The sequence below is a fragment of the Tenrec ecaudatus genome, chromosome 1, assembly GCF_050624435.1.
Source record: "Tenrec ecaudatus isolate mTenEca1 chromosome 1, mTenEca1.hap1, whole genome shotgun sequence".
Taxonomy (NCBI): domain Eukaryota; kingdom Metazoa; phylum Chordata; class Mammalia; order Afrosoricida; family Tenrecidae; genus Tenrec; species Tenrec ecaudatus.
Genome location: NC_134530.1, coordinates 145,145,038 through 145,171,953, shown reverse-complemented (window position 1 = coordinate 145,171,953; position 26,916 = coordinate 145,145,038). Strand labels below are relative to the sequence as shown.

At 44.7% G+C, this 26,916-nt stretch overlaps 1 protein-coding gene across 1 annotated transcript; it reads left to right on the top strand.

Annotated features, from left to right (window-relative positions):
• Nucleotides 1-8,705: 8,705 nt before the first annotated feature.
• On the top strand, nucleotides 8,706-25,648 carry KCNA3 (potassium voltage-gated channel subfamily A member 3). The gene is made up of 2 exons (XM_075540301.1): nucleotides 8,706-12,018; nucleotides 24,557-25,648. Exon 1 carries the CDS (start codon nucleotides 8,706-8,708, stop codon nucleotides 10,425-10,427), a length of 1,722 nt encoding a protein of 573 aa, XP_075396416.1. The 3' UTR covers nucleotides 10,428-12,018; nucleotides 24,557-25,648.
• The last annotated feature ends 1,268 nt before the right edge of the window (nucleotides 25,649-26,916 follow it).

Genomic DNA, 26,916 nt, shown 5'->3' with positions numbered 1-26,916 from the left:
TAAACGTTGAAAAGATTCACATCTGCAAACCAATAATTGGTACCTACCAGGGGGTTTTACTGCTTATCTCATCATTAATTGCACATCTCCTCTGTGATTAGAGGTGTGACTGTGCCTTCTTTTTCAATAAACTAACCAGAACCACAAAAGGCCAAGCAGGTGCTTCAGCATCTGATTACCCTCTGTACACAGACAAAGAGGTTCAAGAAGAAAGTGTTGGGTTTGTTTTAAGTGCATGGCCTAGAGCAATACATTTGACTCTTTGGTTGGCAGACTTGCTGACAGAAGTTCAGTTTCCTATAAATAGGACTTTCCTTCATCATCCTGCTCTGTGAGCTCATGCTGATCACTTCTGGGCTATTCTGATGAACACAACAACATCAGTCATCATAACCCCCTCATCAGTATCTGCCTCTGCATCTGCTTCTGGAGGAACTTCCTCTCTGCACCTAGCATCCTTTCTACCTCTTCAAAATGTCCATCATAGAGGGAGGGGAAGAAACTGGTTACTACCCTGTTTCCCCGAAAGTAAGACATCCCCGAAAACAAGACCTACTTACAGTTTTTGCCTCTCGCTGAAATATAAGGCATCCCCCCCTGAAAAATAAGACCTCCCCAAAAATAAGACCCCCGAAGCTAGTGTAACTCTGGACTCTGGACCATAGTGGCGAGTGCCGCCAGGCAGCTCACTGTAGGCCAAAGCGCAGCCGGAGCATGCAGGAAGTGAGAGGTCTCTTTTAATAAAACAATAAAAGTGTACCATGCTCTTCTTCATGGAAAAATAAGACATCCCCTGAAAATAAGACCTAGCGCATCTTTGAGAGGAAAAATTAATATAAGACATTGTGTTATTTTCAGGGAAACAGGTTAAAAAGAGTACATTGGAGTGATGACTATGGAAGATCAGATGATAAGCCTGACTGGAATGGTTAAAACCTTGTCAGTTGATTCCCCTCTGGTGCACGTTGGGCCTGATCTGGCTTTCAACATTTTCTGAAATTTTTTTGTTTGTTCATAGTAGGGTTTCTCTGAAATGTATTTGTCACTGGGGTGGCCCCCTTGCATTTTTGTGAGATGTTTTTCTGTTTTTCAGTATATGAAGCCCGTCACTGATGAACCTATAAGGACAGTAATTAGAATAAGGGCCTCTCGGGGACACTTGAGGGGGGGGGGTGTCGAGCAGAAAAGGAGCTGCTGCAAGGAGTTCAAGAAGGAAAAAATGTCTGAGACTGATTGTGGGGTTAGCAATTGTGCCATACTGCTTGATGTGATTGAGCTATGGACTAATATGATTTCTGTATTAGCTCCCAATAAAGTGGTTTTGGAGGGGGAAAGTGGCATAAATTCCGAAAAGCTCAACTGATACACTCCTGTGTTGAGGAATCTGACAGATATCCTCATCACAACCTACCTACCATATAAAGTGTTTTCAGTGGATACGTTGCAACACTTCATAAGCCCTTTTCTCCTATGATAGTGCTGGACGGCATTTATGGTACGTCAGCGCCATATTGGAGATGGGAAATAGAAAGCTAGACTGCGACAAGGTGTCTAGCTCCCATAGAAGCGGCATGGGGTGAGCAGAGAAGTTGGATGAATCCAGGTTCATCTTGAACAAGTGATTTTGCAACCCTGCATCGAGTTTCTCCATCTGAAAAAAAAAAAAAAGGACAGGAGTGATAGTGTCTGCCTTGCAGGGTAGTTGGAGGGTATTGCATATGTATACTATGCTTCTCGAAGTGTGTGGCTTTGCATAAAGTAGTCACTGTTCACTGTGTTATCTATTAGTACACTGGAGTTTACTTTGTCATAGGGAAGCAGAGTGCATCCTACAGAGCTAAACAGAGTACAGTAAAACTATTTTGTATCAGTCTGGGCAGACTAGGGAAACAAATCCGCAGAAACTTCTATATGTATGAGAGAGTTTCATATAAAGGGTAAGTGCACATTAAGAAAGCATCCCGACCCAGTGCTGCCCAAGCCCACAAGTCCAACATTAACCCATATGTTCGACACCGATCTATAAAGTCCTCCTCCATCTCACAAAACACATGCAATGATGCTGACTGCAGGAGGAAAGCCGAATCAGTGAGCATGTAAGCATCTCAGTGCTGGCAGGGGTCTCCACACGGCTGCTCCAGCACGCAGGGCTGCATCGGGGTAGGTCCATGTGGCTTATCCTCAGGGATGTCTCACAGGAAGTGAGCCTTGCCAGCTGAAGCAGGGAACTGACTAAGGCAGCTGCACCCTGGTCCGACCATCATAAAGCAAGAGACCCAAGAACTAAAAAGGCGAGGCTCACCACGCCATTTATCTCTCCACCCTTCAATTGATCTCACGTGTGTTCATTGGCCAAGTTGGCATAATATCTCATATATGAAGGGCTGAATAAAATTCTTTAGGTCCTCTGATGAGAAAGAGCATCATAACTTCATTTATAAATACCTCTGAGTCTTACTTAAGGTGGTGATCATGCCTGCCATGGAGGAGGGGATCTTACAAGAGGCAACTTCTGAGCTGGTCAGAGCTGGGAGGAAAGTGGGAGGTGAGTTCTGTAAAGTAGAGCATGAGCAGTCAGCATGAGCCAAGGCACCCGTGCGTATGGATGGCGTTTCTAAGATGAGTCAGTGAGGTGGAGAGAGCACAGGCCATGCTGCCAGCACTGAACACAACAGGATCAAACCTATGTTCTACAAAAATAACTCGGCGACTTCCTGGATGAAATACATCAAAGAGAAACTTGAAGCAGGGCGCTGGTTATGAAACTGCAATGGTGGCCTGGACTGGGACAGTGGTGATGCAATGGGGCTGCAAGGACAGCGTGAAGAGAGAGCGCTGAGATGGAGAATAGAAAGCACTTAGTGAACAGCTGGGTTGGGGAGAGGGGATTCAGGAATGATCCTGAAGTTTCCAGTGTGAAATAAGAAGGAAAGCATGGAAGAAGCAAATGTGAGAAAAACAAGAGAATGAATGCAGAGATACAAATCTCATTTGTGGTACCTGCAAGAACGCCCAAGTGAACAGCAGGAAGAGAAACTCCAAAGTTCAGGATTAAACACATCCAGCGTGGTGGGGGAAGGGAGTCGAGAGCGAAATAAGGGGGAATAACTCCTAGTAAAACCCTCCTTGCCTGTTTCGCCCAGCTGGTTCTGGGAAACAGAATCAGAAGTGGGCAGGTGTCTTTCCTGTATAGCCCCTTCTTTACCAGCAATCCTTTCAAAGAACCACTGTCTTGCCTTGCTAGCTCTTTCTATTGTTTTTCTATAAAATACTCAACCACTGAAAGGAAGATTGGCAACTTGAACCCGCCAGCAGCTCTGCAGGGGAAAGACGTGGTGGTAAGCGGGGTTCTATAAAAGTGAGCCCCTTGAAAGCTGGGTCACTAAGAACAGACTCGATGGCAGTGGGTTTGGTTGGGCACACAGACAAAGCTGTTCTCCCACTGCTGTTCATCTGCCTGTGCTTTCACTGTGTCCCTTTTCTGTCCTCCATTCAACATATATGTACGGATTAAACATGTACAGTAAGTCCTCTACTGTTCTGCAGTGAGGGAATTAGAAAACAAACAAGCCCATTCCAACTCATTGTAAGCCTATAGGCCGCCCCTGTGGCTTTCTGCGGCTGTAAATCTACAGGAATAGACAGCATCGTTTTCTCCTGCAGAGCAGCTGGTGGTTTCAAACCGCTGATCTTGTGGTTAGCGGCCCAACGCGGAATCCACCAAGTCACCGAGACTCCAGCAACAGAGAAATGAAAGGGACAAAACCCTGCCATCTTGGAGCTTATGTTATGTTTTAGTACAGGGATAGCCAATAAATAGAATTAGTAAAAATAAATATAATTTCAAGTAAATAAGTGCAAGGAAGAAAAAGAATGTCGGAAAGGGGCTAGAGCACTATGAAGGGAGGAGGGGAAGGAACTGTTTGAAATCAGGAGACTGTGATGAAAGACGGCATCTCTGAAGAGGTGATGTCTTGAATGGAGACTTAAAGTGATAAATGGAACCAAGTGAAGCCATGGAGGAAGAGTGTCGCAGGCAGAGGGAAGAGCTGGCATGAAGACCTTGAAGTGAGAACCAGTTTGGCATGATTGACAGAAAACAAGGCAACAAGCTTAACTAGAAGAGACCCAGTAGTCACAGGGGACAGTAGTCTCCAGGGACTGACATAATAAATTACCACAAAGTTGGATGACTTAACAGACACTTACTATCTCACAGTTCTGGAGGCTGAAAGTCTGAAATCCAGGACTTTTCAGCATCTCTGAAACCCCTAGGGAAAGATCCTTTCTTATTGCCTCTGGCTTCTTGTAAATGCCTTCTCCCACCCCACCCGCTTGTCTCTCTCTCTCTCTCTCTCTCTCTCACACACACACACACACACACACACACACACACACACACACACACTTCCTTGGTTGTGGCAGCATAACTCCATTCTCTGCCTCCACGTTCCGATGGTCATCTTCCCTCTGTGTCTGTTTCTCTGAGTCTCTTCCTAAAGGACACCGCTCCTCTAAGATTAGGGCCCACCCATCTGAACTTGACTGCATCTGCAAAGACTCCATTTCTAACATGGGTGCATTCACTAGGTCAGCATACCTTTTGGGAAGACACAGTTCAACCTACAATCCAGACTGTTTTGTGACATTTCTGGTACTACTGTCTTATATTGGGAATTAGTACTTTGTAAAGAGAAAGAAAAGAAATCGTGGATTTATATCTCCGCTTCTCAATTCTGTTGAGAACAAATCCATGCTCAAACTTCACTCCTCCATAACACCTAGAAGTGTCTTGCTAGAATGTAGTCGGTGCTTTTTCTCCATCCGCGTCTTCATACTTGCACATTATTGGTGATCTCCATGCCTGCCATGTCCCATTCTCAAACACATCTGGGTTATGCTTGAATGCAGCTTACCACCTGGCAAGGAACAGAGGAACTATTTCTAGTGTTGCTGTGGTCACTAGGAAACCCAACTAGCCCATTAAAAAGTCCCCCAGAAGCCCAAACCCCAAGGCTTCCCTCTGTGGCTTGTAAATATGAAGGTTTCTAATTTGCTCTAGAGTGAAAGACTGAAATAAGGGGAAATTCTGCATGTGGTTGGAGAAACTGTTGGCTTTGCCACAATTCTACAGTTAAATATTATAATAATATTATTATTATCCCACAGGGGCGTCGTGGGGATGACTGAGACATTTTCGAATCCCTTTGAGCTACTCAGTTGGGGGGTACTAAATAAACGGTATGTGTTTCTTCTGAAGTGCCTGTTTTGACATTGATTTGTTTTGATGGGTTCTGACGCCCAACAGTGCCAGAATGTGCCCACCAACTCATTGCCCGTAGACAATAGCGGAGCCATCAGAAGGTAGTGTTTTTCAGTGGAAATAAGTATGAATTGGAGAGAATTAGTCAGCAATCAAAAGCAAATAGGCTGCTGTTAGAAGTCTAGTGTTTATTAAGCACTCACGGTGATCAACAGAAGAGTTTCACAGTGCGATACAGTCACGCTCCCACTGGGTTTGGAAGTGGTCCAAGGTCTTAAGCACTGCTCTACCACTCGCTGTCTCTGTGTGTGTTTGGAGGAATCGCTAAACTTCTCTGGGCCTCCAACATGAAGGAAGGCCTTTTCGAAGAAGCTCGTCAATGGAGTCTTCCAGACAAGGTAAATTCATGAACCAAAAAGAAATTGTCCTTCTGGAAGGACCGAGACTTCACAGAAGGGAGAAGCGTGTGACCATCCATCATAGGCTAGTCCTCTGCTCTGGCCCTCCTGGCTGTTGATTAATATTAATTTCAGTCCTAATTCCCGCAAAGGGAGGAAAATCTATCACTTTCCAAGTAAGATATAGAGGTGCATGAAGTATTTGGTCTATAAAAATAGGGTTTTTGCCTTTCTGTTCACCATCTTGACAGCAGGCAGTTTGTCTGATTCTTAGATTTAAATCTATATGTATCTATGTAATGGTGTGGCTGCCACATGAAAACCCATTCTGGAGTTTTGAATCTCTATGGCTTGATTTAAAAAAATCAGTAGATTTAATGGCCTGCAGTGTTTTTCGGTTTATTTTTTACCATCTTTCAATATAGAAAACTACCTGTACGGTTTGTCACTGAGTTGAAGGTGAAGTGGAAGGTGGTGAACAGGTAAAACACATAGGTGCTTTTGTTCCCAAAGAGGCAGAGTGGAAGTCCTGTGGAATAAGTGAGTAATATATATATTGTGTACTCAATTTCCCCTTTTTCCCCTTCCCAGGAATCTCTAAGGTCCGAGACTCAGAAAGAAGAAATGCTTACACTCCAGGACAGATATAAATACAAAGAACCACTTGTTGGGGGATTCAATTAAACAAACGTATGACCTACTATTTATCAGGTGAGCTTTGGTAGTTCAAAGTCAGCAGTTTGAACCCACCAGTAGCTCGGCGGGAGAAAGATGAGGTTTTCTAATCCTGTAAAGATTTACAGTCTTAGAAAGCCAACGGGCAGTTTTACTCTGTCTCGAGGGGTCACTATGAATTGAAATCAGCTTGCTGGCAGTGAGTTTGGGCCCTTCCTGTTCTTAGTTGCTATGGAGTTGATCCTGGCTCACGGCGGACCCATGCAGTCTTGAAGGCTGTGACTCCAGGGAGGCAGAACACTAAGCTAGTCTTTTGAGGTGTCTCCGGGTGGGTTTGAACCACCAACCTTTCGGATAGTGTTTGAGCACCCAAGGTGGTACCAGTCATTGCAAGGAATCGAAATTGGGTGAGACCTAATCTCTGCCCTAGAAAGTCTATTGGTTGAGAATAACAATGGGCAGAAATGACCACTAATAAATCTTTGAGTCAAATGGTTGACTAAGGGAGCTGTCTAGACCAAAGTTCCTCTTTTGTGGATGATTTGAATGAGACAATAGGAAACACATTTTTAAGCCAAAGTTCTCAAAATCGGAATTGCTAAAATGTCTCAAAACAGCAATTGTGTTCAAAGAGACCACAATTTGGAGAAACGGTTACATTCTAAGTTCAAGTTATTCTCTCCAGGCCCAAACCAAGTAACAGAGGTACAAGTTGGAGGACTGATGTTCCTCCAGGTTAAGGAGCGTGGCAAATCCCTGCCGGAGAGCATCACTGGAGCCTGAGGTAGAGAATCTAGTACAGGTCCAGCTCCCCACCCCACCTCATGGCAGATTTACTCCGTTACAGTTGCACTTTCTAACCACCCAGCTGATGGTCAGCTGGCACTGTAGAGTGGATGTTTGACCCATAGCAACCCCATTTGACAAAATAGACCTGCCCCCCAAGGGTTTTATAAGTCGCCATCATTATGGGAGGAGTCCTAGTGGCTACGTGGCACACCACTGGTCTGTTAACTGATAGGTGGCGGTTTATCTGCCTCTCCATGGGAGAAATATTTGGTACTCTGCTTCCCTAAAGACGACAGCCTTCAACCCCCTACAGAGCAGTTCTACTCTGGCCTATGGTGCTCCCTATGAGTTGAAATTGACTGGATGGTAATAGGTTTGGGTTTTGTTGTTTAATCTGGGTTTTTTTTTGTTGTTTTGTTTTAGTTACTCTTTAAAGGAGCAGATCACCAGATCTTTCTCCGGAGTGGTTACCTGCCCACCCTTCCATGAACCAGCTTCCAGAGCTTCACGCAGCCTCGGTGCTAAAGCGGGTTGCACGTTGGGCTAATAACCGCAAGGCAGAAGTCTGGAAACCACCAGCTGCACCACTGGAAAAAGACAAGGCTTTCAACACCTGTCAAGAACCACAGGGACTGGGGCAGCTCTACCCTGTCCTAGAGGGGCACTAGGAATCGGAATTGACTGGATGGCAGTGAGGTTTCTTTAAGAGAGGTTAGCCGGCTCCTTCCACAGAGATTCAAGATGGGAGGATTTCCCTTTCCCCTTCCTCCTCCTTTCCCACGGATTGGACATCTCGCTGTACTTCCCAAGGCCAGGATACGATCTGCAATCCCAGTTAGAGACTTGGTCTTTCATTCTTCCTAATAACTAAAACCTCCGCTGGACAGAAGTTCTTGTGAACTCTTCACACCAGAAACAAGGTCCCTCGACGTCTTTCATGACCGATTTTCTACAGACTCCAAGGGCGGAAACCCATCCACATCCATTCCTCAATTTGGCTTCTGGTCCCAGCGGGAGGTAAATTGTTGAGCGACCTCAGGAGGCTGGCTCGGGCTCGCCTCTGCCTCCCGGGGCGCCCACCTGGCGGCTGGGCTTCATCCCGCTCCCTCCCACCCTCCGTCCGGGCCTGGCTCGGCCTCGGCGCCCGGCTGCCCGCGTGGGGGTCCCCGCGACGGGGACGCGGCCGGGTTCCCCGAGGGCCGGCTGGGCCGCGCGGGTTGGGGCCCTGGGACCGCGGGGGCGCTGAGGCGGGCAGGCCTCGGGCGAGGGGGCGCGCGCGCGCGCGGGGCAGGGCCGGCGGGTGGGGCGCGGGGCGCGCGCCCGCGCGGTGGGCGGGAATCCGGAGGGGACGCCGTGGGGCGGGCGGGCGCGCGCCCGCGGGAGGGGGCGGGGGAGTGAGGAGGAGCGCTGAGGCGGCGTCTCGCGGCGGGCAGTCGGCGGCGGGCCGCGCCAGACGCAGACAGAGCCTCGCGGCGGCGGCGGCGGCGGCGGCGGCGGCAGCAACAGGCGGCGGGCTGGGCTCCGGGGCGGGGAGCGCGAGGGGGAGCGACGCGGGCCCGCAGCGGCCGCTTCCCCGCCGCATGGACGAGCACCTCGACCTGCTGCGCTCGCCGCCGCCGCCGCCCTCCGCCCGCCCGCGCGCCCACCCTCCGCAGCAGCCCGCGAGCGGCGGCGGCGGCGCCCCCCCGGTGCCGAGCCCCGGCCCCCCGGAGCCCGCCGCCGGCCCCGAGCTGCCGCCAGACATGACCGTGGTGCCCGGGGACCACCTGCTGGAGCCGGAGGCGGCCGACGGCGGCGCGGGCCCGCCTCAGGGCGGCGGGGGCTGCGAGCGCTACGAGCCGCTGCCGGCCGCCGGCGAGCCGGACTGCTGCGGGGAGCGCGTGGTCATCAACATCTCGGGGCTGCGCTTCGAGACGCAGCTCAAGACCCTGTGCCAGTTCCCGGAGACGCTGCTCGGCGACCCCAAGCGGCGCATGCGGTACTTCGACCCGCTCCGCAACGAGTACTTCTTCGACCGCAACCGGCCCAGCTTCGACGCCATCCTCTACTACTACCAGTCCGGGGGCCGCATCCGCCGCCCGGTCAACGTGCCCATCGACATCTTCTCCGAGGAGATCCGCTTCTACCAGCTGGGCGAGGAGGCCATGGAGAAGTTCCGCGAGGACGAGGGCTTCCTGCGCGAGGAGGAGCGGCCCCTGCCCCGCCGCGACTTCCAGCGCCAGGTGTGGCTGCTCTTCGAGTACCCGGAGAGCTCGGGCCCCGCGCGGGGCATCGCCATCGTGTCCGTGCTCGTCATCCTCATCTCCATCGTCATCTTCTGCCTGGAGACGCTGCCCGAGTTCCGCGACGAGAAGGACTACCCCGCGTCGCCGCCGTCGTCGCCGGACCTGGCCGAGGCGCCCCGCAACGGCACGGCGGCGGGCGCGCCCGCGGGCGCCTCCAGCTTCTCGGACCCCTTCTTCGTGGTGGAGACCCTGTGCATCATCTGGTTCTCCTTCGAGCTGCTGGTGCGCTTCTTCGCCTGCCCCAGCAAAGCCACGTTCTCCCGAAACATCATGAACCTGATCGACATCGTGGCCATCATCCCTTACTTCATCACTCTGGGCACGGAGCTGGCCGAGCGGCAAGGCAACGGACAGCAGGCCATGTCCCTGGCCATCCTGCGGGTCATCCGCCTGGTGAGGGTCTTCCGCATCTTCAAGCTCTCGCGCCACTCCAAGGGGCTGCAGATCCTGGGGCAGACGCTGAAGGCCTCCATGCGGGAGCTGGGGCTGCTCATCTTCTTCCTCTTCATCGGGGTCATCCTCTTCTCCAGCGCCGTCTACTTCGCCGAGGCCGACGACCCCACTTCGGGGTTTAGCAGCATCCCGGACGCCTTCTGGTGGGCAGTGGTCACCATGACGACCGTCGGCTACGGGGACATGCACCCAGTGACCATAGGGGGCAAGATTGTGGGGTCCCTCTGTGCCATCGCCGGCGTCCTGACCATTGCTTTGCCAGTCCCCGTGATCGTCTCCAACTTCAACTACTTCTACCACCGCGAGACCGAGGGGGAAGAGCAAGCCCAGTACATGCACGTGGGCAGTTGCCAGCACCTCTCCTCTTCGGCCGAGGAGCTCCGCAAGGCCCGGAGTAACTCCACTCTGAGCAAGTCGGAGTATATGGTGATCGAGGAGGGGGGCATGAACCATAGCGCCTTCCCCCAGACCCCCTTCAAGACGGGCAACTCCACGGCCCCCGCCACCACGAACAATAACCCCAACTCCTGTGTCAACATCAAGAAGATATTCACGGATGTGTAACATGTGAGCCAAGGGACATGCTGTGGCCGGTAGTGTGTGGAATGTGCCCCCTCGGTCGTGTTTTCTGCATCTCCAGACCATTCATCACGGACAGAGCACTGGGAAGTGGAGCGCGCATGCCATTCTCCTTCTGACCGCTTCAGACTGAAACGGGTGTCTGTTTGCAAGTGGCCTGCGTCCTCTCTGCACTCCTCGCCCTCCCCCACGCCCCCTCTTAATAGTGAGAACGACAAACTTGTCGCTTTAAACTTGGCTTCTTGTACACTCCCTTTTTAAGAACAACAACAACAAACAAAAAAGCACATCCTGGGGGGGAACTGAAACTAGAGAGCAGTTAGAGTGAGTAACGGTTTAACCTCAAAGGTGGTTTCCCCTTACTGAGTAACGCAGGCAGATTCTGCACGATGCTTCAGCGGGGTGGACCCTCCCAGATCCTGTGTTGAATGTTTAGCTCAAGGACCTCCCGGGTGGCTATGTGGATGGAAAGTGGAATTAGACCAATTGACTTGTAAACCCCACCACAAGTTTATTTGATCTAGTTGAACCTTCCTCCTTCCGGAATATGAAGCGTTTCTGCAACTTTGAGCAAAGGGGAATGCCCCAGGTGTCTGATCTGACTAATTAGTTTCACTCTTTTTTTGACTTGTTAATAAGCCTTTCAAAAGTATTAGATTAACAGCTAATTCTCATGCAGAAGTTCCGTGCATGTTACCCAGCCAACACTTATCAAAAGTCTAGAAGCAGATGTTTTCAGTGCTGCTGAGAGAGAAAACATTTCTAATGCTTCTGAGGGATAAGCTTCTGCAGTATCACACGAAGATTAAAAGTGGCAGACACCCCTTCCAGCGGAAGTTACTAATTCGGACCTGACTGATGCAGTTCCCATAGCAACCCACGTTTCCTGGGAAACCCGAAAAAGGTTGTCATGGCATCTCCTGCTCTCTAGCCCTACCCCCAGTCCCTGCCGTTTCCACAGTAACCTTTCCAGAGGGTTCTTACAAGGTTTCATAAGGAAAGTCACTGTTTGAGTAAACCGCACAAATAAAGTTAAGCCTGAAAATCCGAGGAGGTGAAATGAGTCACGAATTGAATTTTTTTTTTTTACTGCCAAAAAATCATTGATGTCATCCCATGAGGACTGAATCAAGAAGGAAGAGGATCGTGGAATGCTAGCTATCACCCACAAAAAGGCATGGTTTGAATGAAATGCCAGTTATTAGGCAATAATTTTAAAAGAAGCTTCTCTACAGTTTGCTTTCACTTTCTCCCGGGCGTTTCAAGCCAACAAAGGAAGGTAAAAGGCGAACGTTCAAGTGGTTTGTATGTTAGCAAATGAGAGATTCAATCAGGGCACCTGAAGCCTGACCTCCAGGGACCTTCAGACTTCCTCTTAAAAAAAATACTCAAGAGCCCACAACTTTGCAAGCATCATATCACTGATAAGACTTGAAATCTACAAAGGATGCAAGTTTTTAACTGAGGGAATCGCAGACAATCAATAAAAAGGAGGGACGGGAAGTCATCAAACCTGGGGGAATTCCGGCAAGTTTCAGCCATATGCCAGGGGTTGCCAGAAGACAGACAGCATCAGGTGAGCACTGTGATCCAGTCTGCTGTGAGCACTGCCTTTGTACAGGGAGTCAGAGAAATGTCATCCAGTCTAAGCTGAGGGTCCTTGCGAAACCAGTAGTTTTATGCTAATCACGTGCTTGGCACCTTATTAAAAGATCAATCACATCTTTTCTATTCGGATTTTCATGTTACTAACTGCTCTTTGATCCCTTTGTAATTACTTATTACAAACTGGGGGTGATGGGAAGCATTGCTCTTCAGAATAACCTTCACCTGTGCTGAGCTTGAATGTAATTCCATTTCTTTTGCTAACCCACTTGGCTTCTGAACAACCTGTTTCCACTCAAGAAAAGTAAAAGCCAGGACCTACTGCTATGAGACGACTGGTCCAATTTTAATGTGCATCCTTGTTTGGTAGTACAGGGTGGTACAGTTCTTTGAAACAAAAAAGTGAAAAGGGCAATAAGGACTTTTTAAAAATCACTTTTAGATCCATTATCTATGATTGCTCTTTAGTTTTATATTACTTACTGCCAGTTTTCTATTTTTATAGCTCATAAAATATTTTCAGGAAGTCAGAAGCAAAACTATTTTGCTCTTGATGCATTTAGAAAGTGAAAATTGCAGATGGAGACGATCAGAGGAAAAGACTGAGAGAACACACAGGAAACCTAGATCTCCTGTCACAGCCTCGCTGTTCTTACCTGTGGGCATCTAAATACCACTCCAGCTGCCTTCCTTTGCTTTTTTTTTTTTTTTTTTGCAGTTACCTTTCACTTTGATCTACATTTGAGTCAAACTTAAGATATTCTTAGTGATCAGAAATTATTTTTAAAGCCCATTTTGGTAATATGTTAGACACACTATAGAAATCACAGGAAAAATATGCTTTCAACCTGTTTCTAAAAGATGCTGGCTTAAAGAACTAATTTCAATAAGAATTGTATTCATAGTTATTGAGTTGATGTAGAAACCCTGATAAGTTCTATAAGTAAATTATGGTTTTGCCATAGTTTTTAGCATTGTGTGCTGCTTATGAAATAAGTCGTACAAAAGGACATTACTATAATAATACAGAAAAATTATGACTGTTGAGTCACAGCGTGGAGGCAGTATAATTGCTTATAGGTTATAGATGCTGACTTTTGATAAAATCCTCATGCCTAACACAGAATGTAACACACTGTGTGTGTTCAGTATTGTTCTCGCAATAATACTTTTTACAGGTTCGGTAATGAAGTGTGGTCCAAAGGGAAGCTCTGCAGCCATATTGCCGCCATGGTGCGACTCTCTGCTGTATGACCCTGAGGAAATTGCCTCACCTCTCTGAGCCTCTGGTTCCTTATTTGTAAAATGAGGATAATAAATCGGGTTGTTGTGAGTATGAAATGTTAATACAAGAGGACCTTTCAGGAGAAATAATTATGTGACAGGCATCAGTGATGAGTTTGCTAAAAGATGACATGATCTTGAGCTCATTGTACAGGAACATTGCGTAATTCATGCAGACTTTTGGGAATGATATCTGACACATGAATAATCAGTATACCTGTTCTCTTTCTATCCAAACAATCATAAATACCACTTACTGAGGGCCAGTCAGGTTTTGGACCCTTCTCTATTCTGCAGAGTAGGTGGTGTTTGCCTCTTTGTAGGAGAGTTAAAAAAAAATGATGCTTAAAGTTAAGTGATATCACTGACCCCACAGCTAGCAAGAGGCCCAGATCATTCTGGTTCCAGAATTCATGCTCCTTTTATTGGGCCATTGAAAGAGGCCGAGAAAATCCTTTAAAGATGTTTCTGTGCTTGGCTTCAGCCCATCTTATTGATGAATTGGGGTAAAAAATTACTCCCCTTAAGCTTATTCCATTCGAGTTGCTCTTTAATAATCAGATATTATTAACAAGAAGGAACAAATAGAAGATTTTAATCAGGCACAGAAATTGAATTTCCTAGTATTGAAAGGTTTTCCTATAGGATTGATTCATCTGGGTTTAATCTTATATTCATAAAATACAATCAGGCACAGTATTAAGCCCTGCCAGCCCAACAGATAGGTTTTTCAGTTTTAAGATTAATTTCCCATTTTCATGTATTTTAATCTCCAATAGATAATACGATGACACAAATTACTACTGTTTTTTTATCTTCTTATACTTTGCTTAGGTTACTGAAGAGTCATGCCAGAAAACAGTGTAAACATTGTGACTCCGTCTTACTTTAGAAGGGAGGAATTACTTAGAACAAAAGGATTGAGAGCAGGAGGAGATTTCTAGTTCATTTAAATTTGTGACATTATCGTTGTACCCAGCCACTCTATGAATCTAAGAATCCCTGCTCTAAAGCACATTAGAATATAATTTTGCCCCACATAATAGCTGTCGGTACTCGTTTAGGAAATGAAAATGGATAGTGATTTGGGTTTAGAGCAAAAGGCTGATGACTCTACAGTTTACACAGGCTAGTTAGCTCTGCCTGGCCACCGACTTCACAATTGAATTGCATGTCTTGAGTATTGGCAAGGTGCACAGATGTCAGTGCACAGCAAGACAGTCAGGTGAGGAGGTGTGACTAGGTCCACGCATATCCATCAGTACCTCTGAGGAAAATGCACATATTCTACAGTTACTGAATCTAGAGATAACTATGAAAGCTAACCTTGCTATTATTTTATTTTGTTCATGGCATTTAAAACTAATTGTAAACTGTTGTTGTTGTACCAGATTTAAATACCTAGCATCTACAGAAACAACTACAAATGCCTATACATAAAAGAAACCATGTAAGTCATGTCTAACGTTTTAAGGTTAAAATTTCAAGGTTGAAGTTTTATATGCACCGTATAAAGCAATTTCGAGTGCTGGCTTACATAATATTTGCTATGTACCTCTAGCATAGAACATACCCAAGTAATTGTTTTGCTGGTAATATATAAATTTAGCTTACATAAAATATACCCAAACTTTATTCCTTTGACAACAATAACTCTTCATTTTTTGGCTTTTATATGTTTTAAAATGTCAACATTCTCTACAACAGTTCTTAGTCCTTCCACCCCTCAGCTGTGACTAGAAGTGATAACCCCTCCCACCAAGAAATGCAAAGCAGCCCACGTGTCCTTCAGTCTGAACACTTAATAGAAACACTGCGAGATAGAGCTGAGAAAATGAAGAAGTAGGAAAAGGAAATTTAGGATTGCATGTCAGGGTGTGTGTGGGGGATCTTTTCTGTTTCATCTTTGGCCTTTCCAGCGAAGGAGGAAGGAACTCTTGGTTTGATACTTCTGATGCCCCACATTTTGAGGTGGTGTTTTTATATGTTAGTGAAATCACTTGTTTATACAACCTTTGAGAGAGGGCAAGTCAGGTGAGGCAGGAAGAAGAGGAAGAATGCCATGCAGAGAGCCCCAACCTTCCTCTAATGTGGCTCTGCTCCTGCGTTCCGGGCAGACAATGGCCATTGCTGTGGAGCACAGGAAAATAGGCTACTCATGCTCAGCTTGCAATGGTAATTCAGATGAGTCAGACTGGTTATAAAGTGTACAGATGTTTGCTTTCATTTTTAATGATGCTGTGAACGGATTTTCTCTTTGAAATTGTTACAAAAAATGTTTACCCCCCCCCAAAAAAGGATTTTTTCCCCTGCTTTTTGGTACTAGACTTTTTTCTGTACATTTAAAATGCCATCAGTCATCAAGATACATTAAAGGAGAGGAGACCTGGGGAGGAGGGTCTGCTTCTGCTCATCATGTTCTTGGGAGCCATTTTGTCATTCTTGGCACCTGAGTAGGACAGAACAGGAACTCTGCTCTGAGAAAAGAGATCTTGAGACTGTGGTTGATAAGTATGTAAATGAATGAAACAGTGAGGTTTCATCATATCTGAAACCAGTGTTACCAAGAAATCTGTACGCTCAGGGTTCTGCCTGCAGATACAGGGATCGCTAGCTCACCCCTCCATGTGGGGGAGGTCAGGGGGAGCAGAAGCCCTTCCCTTTCTGTGACCCACCCTCACCTCCATAACAGTAGCACAAGGACTCTTGGGAATCTTTGTTGAGATCTCTACTACGTTTTTAGAATGAAATTTAGGACTGTACCTATGTGTTACATAGCAGTCAATACTGTTATGTCATTTTTTTCAGCTGCCTTAATGGGAATTCCCTCTAAATCCTGAGGCTCTATTTTTACATACTTAAACATATTTATTAAATTTAAACATGTGATTTAATTTGGGAGTGAAGTCATTGGTGAAGCAATTTATATGTGTATACATATGTATATGAATAAAGGAACCTGGGTGTTGTAGTGGTTATGCATTGCCCACTTACTACAAGGTCAGCAGTTTGAAACCACCAGCAGCTCTGTGGGAGGGAGAGGAGGCTTTCTTATCCAGTGAAGTTTACGGTCTTGGAAATTCACAGGGGTAGTTCTACCTTGTTCTATAGGGTTGCCATGAGTCAGAATCAACTGGGTGGCAGTAAGTTTTGGAGTTGGATGTATATGTATGTTGTTGTGATTATTGTTAGCTGTCATCAAGTAGGTTTCAAGTCACTGGGACCCTTTTGTCAGCCTGCACCATCCTCACACTTGTTAGGTTTGAGAGCATTGTTGTAACCAATGTCTATACGTGTGCGTGCTCATATACTATAAATATTATATGTATATGTACACACATAGCCCTATGTATGTATGCACACATACGTATTCACAAATTTTCTGAATTTGTAATGTATTTTCTATAGATCTAAATGATCTAATTATTTTTCTGAAACAGTGAATTTCCAATTTTATATGTACAGTATAAACATGTGCATATTACCGTATATACTTGTGTATAAGTCGAGTTTTCAGCACATTTTTAGTGCAGGTTTTGTGGTAAAATTAGGTGCCTCTTCTCATATTCGAGTTGGCTTATACTCGAGTATATACGGTTTTTTTTTTAACAATCTTGCTTAAGAGACAAATAATTGCCTCGTGTTTTCAGTGTATTTAGTGATTAAATACTAGACACATAGGTATAATAAATAAGTTTGGGCCTCTAACCTCCTAGATATTTCTAACACAGTTCACTTCCCCTCATCCCTGCCACCATCACTCTTAACACATGCTCTGTCTTCCGTGCCCTGGATAAATGCAAGGCTCTTTCCCTTCACCTCCTCACCCTTCCTGGGGCCACTCCGACCCATTTCCCACCTGGTAGCCAGAATGATCTTTTTGAAACTCAGCCCTGATTATATCGCCTACCCCTACTTAAAATGCTCTTAGACTTTCTCTTGTTTTATGAGAGAGATCCAAAGGCTTAGCACCGCCTTCCTGGCCCAGGTGGTCTGGTTCAACCCTCATACACAGAATTCACCTGTACCTTTGCTCTCCTTGCATTCTGTTGTATTCCTGCCCGTTTGGGTCTTCTTGCAGTTACAGGCTAAGCTGCTTTTCCACTGTAAATAATGAGGATCTTGGTCAATGATAACATTGTCTGTCCTCTCCTCCTCTCTTCACCCAGTTAATTTCTATCTTTACTCAACACTTCCTCCAAGATTCTCTCATGACTACTCTGGTTGGTCAGTATCCCTATCAGAGTACACAGTTCATTCAAATGTAAGATGGTTTTGTGTTTACAAACTACCCTGGTAGCACTATGGGTTAGACATCGGCTGCTAAATTCAAGGTCAGTGGATTAAGCCATCACAGCTCCTCAGGAGAATGATGAGGCTGTCTGCTTCCATAAAAATTTATAGCCTCAAAAAATCCTTTAAAGGATTGCTATGAGTTGACCTCAATTATATGTACCACTTAAAAAAGAAAAACTTAAAACATGTAAGTGTAAGATACCAGGGACTTAAAGGTACATTCCTATTTCATAGATGCTCAAATCTAAAACACACATGTATGTAGGTATGTATCTACCTTAAAATTAATGAAATATGATGATCCCCAGGGAATGAACAAAATCTGTTCCTGTGTCTGAGAATTTGTAAGTTGGACCAGGTACATAAGGTCCTTGTTTAGCCTTATTTTCATTCTAGAGAACCATGGCGATGCAGTGGTTAAGACACGTGGCTGCCAACCCAAAATGCAGTGGTCCAAATCTATCAGCTGCTCTGCGGGAGAAAGATGGAGCTGGCAGTCTGTTTCCATAAAGAGTTACAGCATGGAGAGGGAAGTTCTTGGTCCCACAGGGCCTCGGTGAATTGGAATCCACCGACAACAGTGGGTTGGATTTTGGCCCTATACAAGAAACTGTTGAAGCTGTTTCAGTGGTTTAAGAGCTGTGTGTGCAGCAAATGAAGGGGATGGTGATTGTGTTGTGAGCAGGGTTTGGTTGAATTACTTCAAAGTGAGGGGAAATGTTTAAAAACAAAACAGTAAGGGTCAGGTAGGAGTTGTCCAGAAGTGTGTATTCATAACTGCCTGTATAGTAATTAATCTTGACAGCTGTAATGTTGAAAAACTTCATTGTGAATTAGGTGGTTTACATTTTGCACAATCAATTTTGTATTTAAAAACTTGAACTACTTATCAAGCCTCCAAGTAGCTTTCTCTGCCTCATCTTTGATTTTTCTTTTCCCTCTTGTAGAACACTGTCTTCCCTTTCACCCAAGTTAGCACCTGTCTACCCTCTAGCCTACTGCTTCCCTGCCCCCATAACCATCAGAGTTTGCTTTTGGTTGAAAAGCTTTATATTGATCTTTCCTTTATAACAGTGGTCTCATACAATATTTGACCTTTTGTAATTGACTAACTTCACTGTAGCAATAAGTTTTAATTCATTTGTGTAATATAATTAATGTCCATCCTTTCCATAGAGTACGGACTGTGGGTCTCATTTTATTCACCATTGAACTCCTGCCCATTCTCTCCTGAATCTGCCATAAACAGGCTTTCATGCTTACCCCTGCATCATAACTGCCTCTGTCAAGGTCACCAGTGACCTTGTGCAGTAACACTCCATGGTTATTTCTCACTTCTTTTTTCCTGTGACCTATTAGTAGCCTTGCTCGCTGTTGAATTATTTCCCTCTCCTGGCCAGACTTTCTTCATTTGGTTTCCAGGATACCACCCTCTTCTGAGTTTCTTCCTACCTCTCTGGCCTCTTCTTCTCAATCTCCATTACCTTCTTATATCCCTGGGTCTTAATGGCAGTAAGCCCCAGGAACCGTGACTCAGTCTTTTTTTAATATCCAAATTCAGTCCTTTGGTGATCTCATTCATTTTCACAGCTTTAGGTGCTTATATGGAAATTTATACTCTTGTCTGGAATTACCTTCTGAATTCAAGAATCCAATTTCTGTCTATTTAATATCTCAACTTACATATCTCATGGACATCTCAGGCTTCATATATCCAAAACTCAGCCACACGCACACATACCCATCAAACCTGCCCATTTCCCGTGGTCATGTACTGGCAACTTCAGGTTTCCGGTTATTCAAGGTAAGATCCTTACCTTGAATTGTCCTTGATTACTTTCTTCCTCTCCTCTCCTACTTCCTATCCAGTCAAATTACTGACAAGTCCGTGGATTCTACTTTGAAAATATGTCCTGCATCTGACCACTTTTTACCAGTTCTGCCTCTGCTGCTTAGTTCGGCACAATCAGTGCCCGCATCGGGAGTTTCGTAACTGTGTCGTTGACTTATGATGGAATTCCGTTCTGACGACTCTGTGGTAAGTCAGTTCTGATGTAAGCTGAATTCCTCCTTTATTTGTTTATTTGTTTATTTGGTTTTCACTAGTACTACTTTTTTATTAATGGTATCTTTGTAAATCTGATCTTTGAACATCTGTAACTAAAACTCTGAGGGATGATGGGATTGGCATATTTCATAATGCAACATTGTACGTAGTGTATATGTCAGTAATCATAAGACATATAAAACCAACCGAAACAGACTGTCATTAAGAGCAGTCCGTCGTCATTAGAATATGTCATAAGTTGGGGCTAACTGAACTCTTGTGACTTGTCCCCACGCGTCCAGCCTTTCCTGTGCTTGAGTCTATTCTCCATATAACAGTCAGCGGGTTCCTTTTAAAACCCTTGTTGCTTCTTTGTGCGAAACACTCCGTTGGCTTCTCCGTGGCACGTGGAGGGCACAGTTACCTGGGAGTCTCCCTAACCTGCCGCTGCTGCTAGGTGCCTTCCAGATGATTTTCCACTCGTGGCAACCCCGTCAAGTTGGCTGAATCGCAGTCTTTACAGAAGCACATTACATTGCTAGGTCTTTTCCCACTGAGCTGCTGTGTGGCTTTGAACTGCTGACCTTTTGTTTTAGTATCCAGGTGATTAATCATTGTGCCATCGAGATTCCCCTTTTTTCCTTTTTTTAACTCTTTTTTTCCCACTTTTTTTTAATTGATCATTGTATTGGGGAGGGTGCTTACAAACCTTATGACAATCCATCATTTAATTGTATTAGGCACACTTGTGCATATGTTGCCATCAACATTTCTAAAACATTTTCTTTCTACTTGAGCCCTTGGTATCAGCTCCTCTTCCCCTGCCCCCTCACCCTCGTGAATCCTTGATCAATTATATATTATTGTTGTTATTTCGTGTTTCACCCTGTCTTTTGTCTCCCTTTACCCACATTTCTGTTATTTGTCCCCTGGGCGGTGGGCTATATATCCAGCCTTGAGATGAGTTCCCCCAGTTTTCCCCTTCGCTCCCACCCTGGCCATCCCCCTACCATGACATGGCTACTCCCCTACTGTTCCTGAGGGTTACCTGTTCTGAATTCCATGTGTCGAGAGACTCCTTTTCTACTTCATCTCGCCGACTCCCCCTTGGCCCCCTTCTGCCCCTTCCAGGCGTCCTTGGTCTTCTTCAGGCACATCAGGATGCTCTCATCTCAGTCTTTACTCCTGCTGCTGCCCTGTCTGGAATGCTCTCGCATCAGATGTCTACATGGTTTACTCCATCCCCTCCTTCAGGGGGTCACCTTCGCAGTGTGCCTTCCCTACGGACTCTCTCAAAACTGCTCACAGCCCTCCCGGTGCCCTCTCTCGGCAGTATTTCCCCTCTGTCACATATGAGAAGACTTCAAACCGTTCGTGGAAAAGTGGAACTAAAGTACAATTTTCCCACCAAAGTCCCTTGCATTAGATTATTTATCTTGATTATTGTCTGTCTCCCCTTCCATAACAAGGTTTTTTATTTGATTGGTTCATTGTGATGTGCTTTCCCAAGTCCTGGAAAGGGAAGAGAGAAAAGGAATGGCCTTCCAGTTTGATCTGTTTATAAGCAAAACATTTATGTTGTGCCTCTGGCGCTCATTTTCTTCACTCTGAGGCGTATACTCTTCACTATATGCTTTTGGATAAAATTCTTTGTCATCAGTTCCCTGGAGAAGGTTTCTCTTTCAAAGACAAGCCACAGCAGCTTTCCTACAAGACTGCTGGTGTTTTCGAACTCTTCACCATGTGGATCACAGCCCAGAGCTTAACCACTACACCACCAGGCCTCTCAACTTTCTCCACACCCCTCATGAATTTCCTCTCTCGCTGGATTTCTGGCACATCAGGCCGCGGATGACTTGGCTGCTGCCAATGCGCATCACAGTGACAGTCTTTTTACCACAGTCCCCGTGCCAATGTGGGTGCCTAAGATGACCGATGGCAATCAGACGACTTTACTAGCTTTCTCCTTTCATGAATTAGTGTCTTCCAATAAGTAAGTCCATAGAAGACAGAGATCATGTCTCTCTTCAGAGGAATTGATGTTTGGGCTTTTTAAAGAAAGAACATAAAATAGAGAATTTAAATAAGTGAATTTTTTTCTTTTGTTTTTTTCATGATTTTCTGGCTTGGGGCTGGAATTATGACATTGTCTATTTTTAAAGACTGGCTTTTTTAAGTTGTTCTATTATAATCTATGACAGTCAAGATACAAGGCATTTAAGAGGATGTTCCAGGGGCCCTTCCATTTTCTATTTGCCCCATGTGTTGTTATCTGCCTCTTAAAGCTTAAAACAAAAGCCACACCCACTGTCATGAAATCCCTTCCAACGCAGTCACCCTGTGTAAGGTTTCTGAGGTGCTGTAATTCTTCACAGGACCTGATGGCCCCTTTCCTTCATCTCCACAGCCAGCAGTGGCAGGTCAAGTCCTTTCTCTGACCCTTCAACCACACAAAGGTACAGCTCTCTCACCAGAGCCAGGGACGGTTCTCTAGTCCTAAGGCCTCATGTGACTAGATAGGACCAGCCCAACTACTCCAGGATCATCTCCCCATCTCATGATGCTTAATTTTAGTTTACTTTAACTTTGTGCTGTGAACTGGGTGAAGGTTTACAGATCACATCAGTTTTTCACTCAGTTCACACACATTTTGTTTCATGTCATTGATTGCAATCCCCACAATGTGCCCTCACTGATCCCACTTCCTCCCTGTGTTCCCCGTGTCCATTTTTCCAACTTTTCTAACCCTTTCTGCCTTCTGAACTTTGTCCTTGAGCAAGTGCTGCTGTTTTGATCTCAAATCGTTGATTATTCTAAGGAGTGCATCTTCACTAATGTCATTCGTCCACTATATAGCCCTGTCTGTTGTTTGCCTGAAAATTGAGTTTGGTTCCTTGTCTGGAGGTTGACCAAGGGCCATAGTCTTGGGGTCCCACCATTCTCTTTCCAACCAGTAAACCTAGTCAATTTTATGATTTAATTTTTTATTAATTGGGATTTAATACATATAACATATGTATTTCAATCCCATCAAGTAGAATTGTACAGTTGTTACCACAATCCGTTTCCAACCATTCTTTTTCCACATGGACTTTTAACATCACCCCCATCCACCACCAGTGTACCCCCTCCCCCTGAGCCCCTTGTTTTACTTGCTGTCCCTATAGGTTCATCAATCCTGAGTTTCATATACCAAAAAATGGAAAAGCGAATAGCACAGCTTTGGGTGTGTTAAGAGGGTGACGTCCACTGACAACTCCCGTGAGATACCTCTATTCTGTTCTCTCCAGGACTTTCTAATGCGATCCCTACCAGAGTGATGCCCTTCCATTTTAATCACCTCTGCAAGTCTTTCATGTTCACAGATCCCAGGGTATAGGAAATGGACATTTCTGCCTTCTACAAACCATAAGCCTTGCCCCTCCAATTTCAGTTTTAAAATATTCTTGGTTACATTCTGAGATGATCATTTAAAAGGCATACTTCATTATTTTGTCTCCTAATAAAACAGAATCTGGGAAATTTAGACAATCAGTTTTCAAATATCTTAAAAGACACATATAGCATTTAAGGGGGCAGAAATGTCCTTGTCCTGTGACCATGCTCAGGGTCTCCAAAAAGTTTGTGATCATTTTCTATTATCTTTTAATTCAATTGTTACGTGAATTTTTTGAAGTGACCACCTCCGCACCATGGACATCTCTCTCTATATTTATGTAAAATGTGCTTCTGTATGCGTGAATGGCTTAAAGGAATAGACATGGTTGGTTTTTAAGTCTTAACTAGTTTAAATATATAATGTCTTGTAAGCATTTCTTCTGTATAAAACATCTGAACATCCATTCTTACCTAAGTAAACTCAGGTGAAGAAGAATTTGCTGCTCTGGGTCATTCTAGGTTCATTAGCCTTCAGATGTAAGGCAAGTCCAAAATCCACAGGTCAGGCAACCGGTTAAAAATCACTCGTGTTCTAGATTGGTAGCTCAGAAGGTGGGATAAGCCCAACCACTATTTGTGTGTGTGTGTGTGTGTGTGTGTGTGTGGGGAGGTGGTGGGGTCAGACTCTTGGTTAAGTATGATTGTTGTCCTAGTTGTGATGTAGTAAAAGCATACATAACTGTGTAGCGTCCATATTGTAAAGGAGCAGCAGATTTGAAAGCTACTTGTAATGACAAGATACACTCTAGGTATGACCTCTGTGGCCTGGAGAGGAGTCCCATAGTACTCATTTTGAGATTGTCTCCTCTGTCTGTCCCCCCTCCCTGTGACAAGGCTTGGGATTTCTGCTGGCTTTAAACATGACTTCTCTTCTTACAGTACGAGGCAGACTAGAAATGGAACAGACTCTTGGAAATACATTAAGAAAATGAATACGGGCATTTCTTGAAAAGTGAAGGGTCACTCAGAAGCCTTCCTGAAGGATAAACACAGCATTTCCTATTTTTTTTAAACCAGTTCATTTAGACTAAATGTCGAGGTCGTTATTAACAAGAAACAAATTGGTCCACAACTTTGGCATATCTTGAACTTTTCCTACCTTATAAGTTAATTCAGTCTGTGGTTAATGCATTTAGGTACTTAAATTTTTAATGCCAACTCTACAGATTCATTCGGACTAAACGGAAGGGTCAGCGGTGATGAGAAACAAAATGGCTCGTGGCTTTGGCGTGTTCTCGAGTTTTCCGTACATATACATTAACAGCAGTCAATATGTGGTTAATGCTGTAGGTAATTAAATTGCTTAAACATGCCAAGATAATAATGTTGTTGTTTTTTTTCTTTAAAGAAAAATCTCAAAAGTTGTATTATGGTCAGAAAGCCTACAGCTAAAAAAGAAGAGCGGGATGTACAATGAGCCATTGTGTCTCCTCTGTCCCCGCAGATTGCTGAAGAGCCCCAGCAAGGAACTGTAGAGCAGCCCTGACCAGTGGGATGCTCCTGTTTAATTGCCTCGATCCAGATGCACTGGCAGTTACATCACTGATGGGTGGTGGTGAGCTGTCTCTGCCTGCACACTTGTGTGTTTTTGTTTCAGTTGACATTAACACGTCTCTTACAAATGCTTTATATATCGGAAACAGCGTGGAAGCCAGAAGATTCTCCTCAAATTGTGTGCAATCTAAAAGCTATTAATCAAGTAAATTTAGGGTATCACGTCAACCTTCTGACATTATAGCAAAGTCTAATATCCAAAAACTTAAAATTTAGTGCTGCTGATAAAGTCTAAATATTTTTTATAACAAGCCAATCATGACTGCTTTCTTTTTCCCTAGTTAACCTCTGGACTGTGTTTAATTGTGAGATAAACCAATGTTGTAGTCTATATTCTGGGTCATGTGGAACTTTATTTGTGCAGGTATGTTTTGTACCAAAGGCTCTCAGACATAAATTAGCTGATTTACACATAAAGAAGTGAAATCTACACTGTGCCCAGATGAAGGTGTGAAAGACAGACTTGCCTAAAAGAAATGTGCCTTGCTTGATTCAACATTCTTTATTATTATTATTATTCAAAATGGTAAAATTGCAAATTAGTCTTAGTAGGTAGGTTTTAGCTGAAGTGAATTGTACAAAAAACAGATTTGGCACTCATTACATGCTTCAGTTCTTTATCTTAACTAGAATTTCAGCTTGTCGTCACCCTGTTCAGCTGTTCACGGACACTGCCCTTGTGCAGTTGCATTTCCGTGGGATGTTAGTGTGTTGATAGGAAGCACCCTTTTCATGTATAGAGTGTCTCATCTACTGTGTGAGCATTCCCTTCAACTTCTACATGTAATGAGTTTTCTGTATCAGCTTCTATTTTTATATTCTGTTGGAAATAGATATCTCTTTCAATACACAAAGTAAAGTTTGAGTCAGAAAAGAGGTTGAGAAGGTCATGAAGGATGGTTTCCCATTTGGGGGCATTTCACTTCTGTGCCATTATTAATGTATTTACTGTGACATTTCAGCAGAATGGTAGCTATTTGTATATTATTTAATAAGCCTTAGAGAAAGTCAAACTGTGAACACTTAGTATAAAGGAAAAACAAGACTTTTTTTACTTCTATGCTTTATTTTCTAACACATAAACACATGAACAAATGCATAAATAAATTAGCTCCTGTTACACAAATGCACAACAAGGCTGCGTCATAGAAAGAGCACCTCCAGAATCTCAACTCTTAAGGAAATGCTTTGGCGCAATGCCGAGATCACAGGACTCTTTGATGCCCGTTACGAGGAAATACAGGTGACGCATTTCATTGTTAAATATGTGTGTGTGAGTTTACACATGTGTGTCTATATGTATGTATACATGTGTGTATAGTTCTTGTAAACTTTATTGAAATTGCTTGAACAATTTCATAACCCTGGGGGAAAATGTTTGCTATCTTAGATGAAAGCATCAGATGTAGGCAATTGGGGAAACAAATATAACTGAAACAATTATATTATCCCCTAGCAGTGAAAGCGATGGATGGGAGATCACCAAGTTACTCGTTTTGCACAATCCTCTGGTCAAACTTTAAGACCAGATCACTTAAGGGGAAAAGGGAAGGGAAGGGGTGACGGTCACAACAGACAGAGAGGTGTGAACCTCAGGTCGGGATGATTTGCCCATCCCCTGGCTTCATGTAGTCAAGGCACTAACTGGCCCAGAGCATGGCCACAGTCCAGGGATCGCCATCAGCTCTCGGGATGACTGAAACCAGTGGAACAACTGCTGTGGGACGTCGTAGACATTTCTGTGTTTTAGTAAGGGTTTCCAGTAGAGCCAAAAGAACCACCTGCATAAAACACCAGTGATACTCCTTCATACGTTGCCATGTATTTATTTTCACAGACTGCAATTCCAAATAAGGACAAAATCTGGACTTCCAGGATAAACACAAACCCAGAATTGTACCAGGTGAATAAATGGTCATATCAAAGATGGCTCACATGGTGGGCAGTAAAAAAGGAGTCCTGGCAGCATTCTGAGCCGCTCCCTACCACTGGGAGCCTAGAGAAATGACTTACCAGTGCTAGCTTCAGTGTCATGGTGTGAAATAGGTCTACCGAAGCCTTCCCAGCCGTCATGTCCTCAGCATACACATTTGAAAAATGCTTTGAAGAAGACTTAAGCGCTCAGGCTTTCTTAAACTCGTTTCTGAAGGAAAGGATGCATTGAAATAAGCCCTGAAAGTGCCATAAATGTGTCATTTTTCTAGTTGATTGTGAAAACAGGGGATAAGGATCTCTTTCCCTCTTATAAGG

Coding starts and splice junctions, on each gene's coding strand:
- KCNA3 (XM_075540301.1), top strand. CDS start 8,706: ATGGACGAGCACCTCGACCTGCTGCGCTCGCCGCCGCCGCCGCCCTCC.